At 54.6% G+C, this 8,743-nt stretch overlaps 1 protein-coding gene across 3 annotated transcripts in view; it reads right to left on the reverse strand.

Annotated features, from left to right (window-relative positions):
• STX1B (syntaxin 1B) overlaps nucleotides 1-3,941 on the reverse strand; it is a 50,697-nt gene extending 46,756 nt beyond the window's left edge. For 2 of the 3 annotated variants that reach the window (XM_073346546.1, XM_073346545.1), the window contains exon 1: nucleotides 3,687-3,941. In XM_073346546.1, coding sequence (XP_073202647.1) covers nucleotides 3,687-3,716 — 30 coding nt within the window. In that variant the 5' untranslated portion in view covers nucleotides 3,717-3,941. Of the gene's footprint in view, nucleotides 1-1,857; nucleotides 1,877-3,686 lie in introns of those variants that run through there. The other variant, XM_073346547.1, reaches the window with a different exon arrangement.
• Between the last annotated feature and the right edge of the window lie 4,802 nt (nucleotides 3,942-8,743).

An 8,743-nucleotide genomic window follows, 5' to 3' on the forward strand; every position in this document is an offset into this window, starting at 1 on the left:
TGACAGACACACACTCATTGCTCACACATAGACACACACTCTCTCTCGCATCACTCACCCTGACAGACACACAGCCGTCGCTCACACATGGACACACACACACACTGACAGACACACAGCCGTCGCTCACACACGAACACAGACACACACACTGACAGACACACAGCCATCGCTCACACACGGACACACACACACACTGACAGACACACAGCCGTCGCTCACACACGGACACACACACACACTGACAGACACACAGCCATCGCTCACACACGGACACACACACACACTGACAGACACACAGCCGTCGCTCACACACGGACACACACACACACACTGACAGACACGCAGCCATAGCACACACATGGACACACACACAGCCGTCGCTCACACACGGACACACTGACAGACACACAGCCATCACTCATACACACACACACACACACACAGCTGTCGCTCACACACGGCCACACACACACAGACACACACACTGACAGACACACAGCCATCGCTCACACACGGACACACACACACACACTGACAGACACACAGCCATTGCTCACACACGGACACACACACAGCCATTGCTCACACACGGACACACTGACAGAGACACAGCCATCGCTCACACACACACACACACTGACAGACAGACACACAGCCCTCGCTCACACACAGCCACACACACATAGCCACACAGCCATCTCTCACACACAGACACACACACTGACAGACACACAGCCGTCGCTCACACACGGACACACACACACACACTGACAGACACACAGCCGTCGCTCACACACACACACACACACACACACACACACAGCCACACAGCCGTCGCTCACACACAGACCCACACACTGACAGACACACAGCCATCACTCACACTGACAGACACACAGCTGTCGCTCACACACGGCCACACACACACAGCCACACAGCCATTGCTCATACACACACACACACACAGCCGTTGCTCACACACGGACACACTGACAGACACACAGCCATCACTCACACACACACACACACTGACAGACACACAGCCATCGCTTACACACACACACACACAAACACACAGCCATCGCTCACACACACACACACACACAGACAGACACACAGCCCTCGCTCACACACGGCCACCCACACATAGCCACACAGCCATCACTCACACACACACACACAAACACACAGACACACAGCCGTCGCTCACACACGGCCACACACACACACTGACAGACACAGCCATCACTCACACACACACACACTGACAGACACACAGCCGTCGCTCACACACGGCCACACACACACACTGACAGACACACAGCCGTCACTCACACACAGACCCACACACTGACAGACACAGCCATCACTCACACACACACACACTGACAGACACACAGCCGTCGCTCAGACAGACACACATCACATACACATGCTCATCACACGCTGACAGACACGTCGCTCACACGCACGTCACACACTCTCTGTCACACACAGACACACACCCTGTGTCTCTTTGCTGCATTCACTCCCCACCGCTGAGTGAAGAACCCCCCTCCGTTCCCTGCAGCAAACCCGCCCCAGCACCCACTGCGCCAGCAGCCAGCCGGGCCATCTTCCCTGCACCCACCTGCCCACACCTGCCGCTGGGCCAGGGGCGCGGGGCCCAGGGCCTCCCGCAGGCCTCAGCCCCCTTCGGTCCTGGCGGCCCCTGGGCCAAGGGCCACAGAGAAGGCAGCCGCCTTCGCTCTCCCCAGGAGCAGCCCGGAGCTCTGAAACCCATTCCCATCTCTCCGCCTCGCTGCCTTTCTCCATCCCTCCATCCTCGTAGCGAGGGGAGCGCCGCCCGCTCACCGAAACCAGCCATTCATTCCTCCTCCGTCCATCCCTGTGCCCCTGCAACCAAAGAGCACGCTCCAGGCCCGGCTGCCTCTCTCCTCCTCTCTGCCTTTCCCGTTCCCTCCGTCCCAGCCAGCCTTCCCTGCCTCCCGCCTCGCAGCCTAGGGGGGAAAAGGCCCCCCGCTTCTGTTCACTGCAGAAGGGCGCACTGGCCACCAGTTATTTAAGACTCCATCCGCCGAGCAGCGGTGTCTGTCTGTCTCCATCCATCCATCCATCCATCCATCCATCCATCCATCCGTCCGTCCGTCCGTCCATCCGTCCATCCATCCAGTAGCAAAGCGGAAAGCAAATCAACCAGCAATTTTGGAAGGATTCCCCCCGCCCCCAAGCTGTAATTAAACTGTGTTTCTCCCTGGGTATTTGTTGTTAAACACACACACACACACACACACCACACACACACACAAACCCAGAGCCCAATATAACCCACAGGAATCACAGACAGAAATAGATCCTGCTTTTCCCTTGAGAGAACGATTTGCAAAGACCCAGATTCCCAGCTCCCGCCCACCGCCCCAACCTTGATCTGTGACATAAATGGGGGGTGGGGGGTGGAGGAAAAGGGGTGGTTCTTTCTCCATCACCCCATATATATATTTTATCCTGCCACTGCAATCCTCCTCCCTCCCCCCCCCCCCCGCATCCTCCCAGAAAACCCCCAAAGGAGAGTGGAGTGGGGGTGGGGATAGGAATCCTGGCCAGGAAACTGGCGAAATATCACCAGGGGAAAATATTATGAAACAGACAAGTCCGATTCGATTGGGGCACCAGAGGGGGGGTGGGGAGTGGGTTGGATGCAGCTAGAAAGAAAGGGGTTGGGGGGGTCTGAATCACCCCCCCCCCCCGCACCGCATCCATCACACATACCCCTTTCCATAGACCCATGGAAATATATCCCGGGGAAGGGTTATCCCCCCGCACCTTATCGCCAACTCATCCCCTCCCTCTGGGTCCCTTTTGGGGGGGGCTGGATCCCCTCCCGAACACACTCCCTGGGAGTTCAGCAATGGACCCCCCACCATCTAAATTTCCCCCCTTTGGAGATTTGAGCTTGGGGGTCTGCCCCGACCACCACCGCCCCCTGGAGATCTCAGTTTTGGGGGGGGTCTGATCTCCCTTCCCCCTTGGAGAGCTCAGCTTGGGGAGGGGGGGGTTTGATCTCCCTTCCCCCTTGGAGAGCTCAGCTTGATGGGGGGGTCTGATCTCCCTTCCCCCTTGGAGAGCTCAGCTTGATGGGGGGGTCTGATCTCCCTTCCCCCTTGGAGAGCTCAGCTTGATGGGGGGGTCTGATCTCCCTTCCCCCTTAGAGAGCTCAGCTTGGGGGGGGGTCTGATCTCCCTTCCCCCTTAGAGAGCTCAGCTTGGGGAGGGGGGGGTCTGATCTCCCTTCCCCCTTGGAGAGCTCAGCTTGGGGAGGGGGGGGGGGTCTGATCTCCCTTCCCCCTTGGAGAGCTCAGCTTGGGGAGGGGGGGGTCTGATCTCCCTTCCCCCTTGGAGAGCTCAGCTTGGGGAGGGGGGGGTCTGATCTCCCTTCCCCCTTGGAGAGCTCAGCTTGGGGGGGGGGGTCTGATCTCCCTTCCCCCTTGGAGAGCTCAGCTTGGGGAGGGGGGGGTCTGATCTCCCTTCCCCCTTGGAGAGCTCAGCTTGGCGGGGGGGGGGAGGATATGGTCGCCCCCCAGTGTCCCCTCCCCAGGGGCAGTCGGGAATCTCGCCCCCCCCGGCCCTGGGGGTATGTGGGGGGGTCCCCCCGAGGCTAGGTAGAAAGGAGACATTGGCTCTTACAGTCCTCAGCTCCTGAGTACGGTCCTTCATGGCTGCTCAGGCTGCTCCCTCCTCCAGCTGCCGCAGACCCCGCGAGCCGGGCGGGGAGGGGGGCCCTGCTGCCGGGGCGGCGTGGGGGGGGAGAGGAGGAGGTGGGGGGGAGGCTCTGGGTTACTGCAGCGCCTGGTCGAAGCTCCCTGCTCCGGGCGGGAGGCTGCTGCCGCTGCTCAAGGATGGAGGGAGGTTGGTGCTGATGCAGCAGAGGGGGCGGGGGGGGGGGATGCAGGGGAAGGATGGAGGGAGGGGGGAGATGGGGGTCTGGGCATGCTCCCTGCACCCCCCTCCCGGCCCGCCTGCCCCCCCTCTCCCCAGGGGAGCGCTGGGAGTTGTAGTTTCGTGGGGGGGGGGGCGGGGCTGTGCAGCTTTGGGGGTGGCCTGGGTGTGTGAGTGGCTCGGCGGGTGTGTCACTGGGTGGGTCTGTGAGCCGGTGAGTGTGGGTCTCAGAGCGTGTGTCAGGGTGTGTCCGTGTGTGTGTGTCTGTGTGTCAGAGTGTTTGGGAGCGTCAGTGAATGTCTCAGGGTGTGTGTGTGTGTGTGTGTCTCAGAGCATGCGTCAGAGTGTGTCTGTGAGTGTGTTTGTGTGTCTGTCTGTCAGAGTGTTTGGGAGTGTCAGTGAATGTCCTGGTGTGTGTGTGTGTGTCAGAGTGTGTGTCAGTGTGTCTGTGAGTGTGTTTGTGTGTCAGAGTGTTTGGGAGCATCAATGAATGTCTTGGTGTGTGTGTGTGTGTGTCTCAGAGTGTGTGTCAGTGTATGTCTGTGAGTGTCAGTGTGTCTGTGAGTGTGTGCGTCTGTGAATGTTGGAGTGTGTGTCATTGTGTGTCTCAGTGCGTGTGTGTGTCTCAGAGGGTGTCAGTGTGTGTCTGTGAGTGTGTAAGAGTGAGTCTGTGAGTGTCTGTGTGGGTCTGTGAGTGCTGCAGTGTGTGTCTGTGTGTCAGAGTGTTTGGGAGCGTCAGTGAATGTCTCAGGGTGTGTGTGTGTGTCTCAGAGCATGCGTCAGAGTGTGTCTGTGAGTGTGTTTGTGTGTCTGTCTGTCAGAGTGTTTGGGAGTGTCAGTGAATGTCCTGGTGTGTGTGTGTGTGTCAGAGTGTGTGTCAGTGTGTCTGTGAGTGTGTTTGTGTGTCAGAGTGTTTGGGAGCATCAATGAATGTCTTGGTGTGTGTGTGTGTGTGTCTCAGAGTGTGTGTCAGTGTATGTCTGTGAGTGTCAGTGTGTCTGTGAGTGTGTGCGTCTGTGAATGTTGGAGTGTGTGTCATTGTGTGTCTCAGTGCGTGTGTGTGTCTCAGAGGGTGTCAGTGTGTGTCTGTGAGTGTGTAAGAGTGAGTCTGTGAGTGTCTGTGTGGGTCTGTGAGTGCTGCAGTGTGTGTCTGTGTGTCAGAGTGTTTGGGAGTGTCAGTGAATGTCTCAGAGTGTGTGTCAGTGTGTCTGTGACTGTGTGTGTCTGTGAGTGTTGCAGTGTGTGTCATTGTGTGTCTCAGTGCGTGTGTGTCTCAGAGCGTGTCAGTGTGTGTCTGCGAGTGTGTCAGAGTGAGTCTTAGAGTGTGTGTGTCCGTGAGTGTGTGGCCCGGGAACGTCTCAGAGTGTGTGTGTGTCTGTGAGTGTGTCAGTGGGTGTGTGTCTTAGAGCATGTATTGGTGTGTGTCTGTGAGTGTTGCAATGTGTGTGTGTGCATGAGTGAGTGCCTCAGTGTGAGTGTGTGTCTGTGAGTGTGTGTCAGTGTGTGTCTGTGAGTGTGTATGTCTGTGGGTGTGTCTACACTACGGAATAAGGTCGAATTTATAGAAGTTGGTTTTTTAGAAATCGGTTTTATATCTTCGAGTGTGTGTGTCCCCACAGAAAATGCTCTAAGTGCATTAACTCGGCGGAGCGCTTCCACAGTACCGAGGCTAGAGTCGACTTCCGGAGCGTTGCACTGTGGGTAGCTATCCCACAGTTCCCGCACTCTCCGCTGCCCATTGGAATTCTGGGTTGAGATCCCAATGCCTGATGGGGCTAAAACATTGTCGCGGGTGGTTCTGGGTACATATCGTCAGGCCCCCGTTCCCTCCCTCCCTCCGTGAAAGCAAGGGCAGACAATCGTTTCGCGCCTTTTTTCCTGAGTTACCTGTGCAGACGCCATACCACTGCAAGCATGGAGCCCGCTCAGGTAACCGTCACCCTATGTCTCCTGGGTGCTGGCAGACGTGGTACGGCATTGCTACACAGTAGCAGCAACCCCTTGCCTTGTGGCAGCAGACGGTGCAGTACGACTGGTAGCCGTCATCGTCATGTCCAAGGTGCTCCTGGCCATGTCGGCTGGGAGCGCCTGGGCAGACATGGGCGCAGGGACTAAATTTGGAGTGACCTGACCAGGTCATTCTCTTTAGTCCTGCAGTCAGTCCTATTGAACCCGTCTTATGGTGAGCAGGCAGGTGATACGGACTGCTAGCAGTCGTACTGTACCATCTTCTGCCAGGCAGGCAAGAAATGAGGATTGCTAGTAGTCGTATTATACCATCTTCTGCCAGGCAGGCAAGAGATGAGGATGACATGCAGTCCTTCTGCACCGTCTGCTGCCAGCCAAAGATGTAAAAGATAGATGGAGTGGGTCAAAACAAGAAATAGACCAGATTTGTTTTGTACTCATTTGCCTCCTCCCCTGTCTAGGGGACTCATTCCTCTAGGTCACACTGCAGTCACTCACAGAGAAGGTGCAGCGAGGTAAATCTAGCCATGTATCAATCAGAGGCCAGGCTAACCTCCTTGTTCCAATAAGAACGATAACTTAGGTGCACTATTTCTTATTGGAACCCTCCGTGAAGTCCTGCCTGAAATAGTCCTTGATGTAAAGACACCCCCTTTGTTGATTTTAGCTCCCTGAAGCCAACCCTGTAAGCCGTGTCGTCAGTCGCCCCTCCCTCTGTCAGAGCAACAGCAGACAATCGTTCCGCACCTTTTTTCTGTGCGGACGCCATACCAAGGCAAGCATGGAGGCCGCTCAGATCACTTTGGCAATTAGGAGCACATTAAACACCACACGCATTATCCAGCAGTATATGCAGCCCCAGAACCTGGCAAAGCGATACCAGGCGAGGAGGCGACGTCAGCGCGGTCACGTGAGTGATCAGGACATGGACACAGATTTCTCTGAAAGCATGGGCCCTGCCAATGCATGCATCATGGTGCTAATGGGGCAGGTTCATGCTGTGGAACGCCGATTCTGGGCTCGGGAAACAAGCACAGACTGGTGGGACCGCATAGTGTTGCAGGTCTGGGACGATTCCCAGTGGCTGCGAAACTTTCGCATGCGTAAGGGCACTTTCATGGAACTTTGTGACTTGCTTTCCCCTGCCCTGAAGCGCATGAATACCAGGATGAGAGCAGCCCTCACAGTTGAGAAGCGAGTGGCGATAGCCCTGTGGAAGCTTGCAACGCCAGACAGCTACCGGTCAGTTGGGAATCAATTTGGAGTGGGCAAATCTACTGTGGGGGCTGCTGTGATGCAAGTAGCCCACGCAATCAAAGATCTGCTGATATCAAGGGTAGTGACCCTGGGAAATGTGCAGGTCATAGTGGATGGCTTTGCTGCAATGGGATTCCCTAACTGTGGTGGGGCCATAGAGGGAACCCATATCCCTATCTTGGCACCGGAGCACCAAGCCGCCGAGTACATAAACCACAAGGGGTACTTTTCGATAGTGCTGCAAGCTCTGGTGGATCACAAGGTGTTGTACCAATAAAATAAAAACCAGCAGGATCTTATTAAAGGGAAAAAGGCAAAATACCACATTTATTGTGAATACAGAAAGAATCATAGTAAGCAGTTAGTTATAGTTATAACATTCCATTCAATCTCAAATTTATTCTCACATTCATTCATACAAACACACACACACACACACACACACACACACAGGTTCTGCAAGGTTGTTATCATAGTTACCAGCCTTAGAGTTGCTCATGCCAAGCCACTGGCCAGGTGGCCTGGACATGAGGAGGGAGCAGGGCCTTGTCAGATGCTCATCTGATGCTCCTGGAAGTTGGTTTGCAGAATCAGACCCCCAAAGTTCTCACTTTTTAGAGTATTTTTATAGGAATTTCTTCCTGTGCCAGTCTATGGGAATTGCTTCATCATGCTGTTGCTGAATCAATCAGCAGATAGCACATTCCTGACGGCTCCAAGATGTTATCTTGTTCTTTGGTTCTCCCATCCTTGAGGCTGTTGGGTGGATTCCAGTCTGCCCTCCGGGGGGGTCCTCTGGTTATTTCCACTTGACGCCTTTTTCAGCCGATGGACACTGGATTCTTAGGCTGGCACCTCCCTGATCATTCAGTTATTATCCACACACATCCTCTATCTCTATTTTAATCACAATGGTTAATACAACAAAATGGTGGGGAGTCTCTGGGTGCTGTTTCTGTTGTTAGAGTATTGCTTTGAGTCTCTCTCTCTGTGAATTGCTTTGAGAACAGACTCTGTCTTAGAATGTACTAACACAATTAGCAGCTTGCAAGTTTCACACATAGAGGGAGAGAAACAGTACCAAAAACCAAGAGACCTCTTAATTAGTAATACCCTGGAATTTAAACAATGGGGAATCAAACTCATTTGTGATTTTAATACAGAACTTCTTTAATATGATCCAACAAAGGGACGTTTCACCAACATCAACGTGGGATGGCCAGGAAAGGTACATGATGCTCGCATCTTCAGGAAGTCTGGTCTGTTTCAAAAGCTGCAGGAAGGGACTTTATTCCCAGACCAGAAAATAACTGTTGGGGATGTTGAAATGCCTATATGTATCCTTGGGGACCCAGCCTACCCCTTAATGCCATGGCTCATGAAGCCGTACACAGGCACCCCGGACAGTAGTCAGGAGCTGTTCAACTACAGGCTGAGCAAGTGCAGAATGGTGGTAGAATGTGCATTTGGACGTTTAAAGGCGCGCTGGCGCAGTTTACTGACTCGCTTAGACCTCAGCGAAACCAATATTCCCACTGTTATTACTGCTTGCTGTGTGCTCCACAATATCTGTGAGAGTA

The sequence above is a fragment of the Lepidochelys kempii genome, chromosome 6, assembly GCF_965140265.1.
Source record: "Lepidochelys kempii isolate rLepKem1 chromosome 6, rLepKem1.hap2, whole genome shotgun sequence".
Lineage (NCBI taxonomy): Eukaryota > Metazoa > Chordata > Testudines > Cheloniidae > Lepidochelys > Lepidochelys kempii.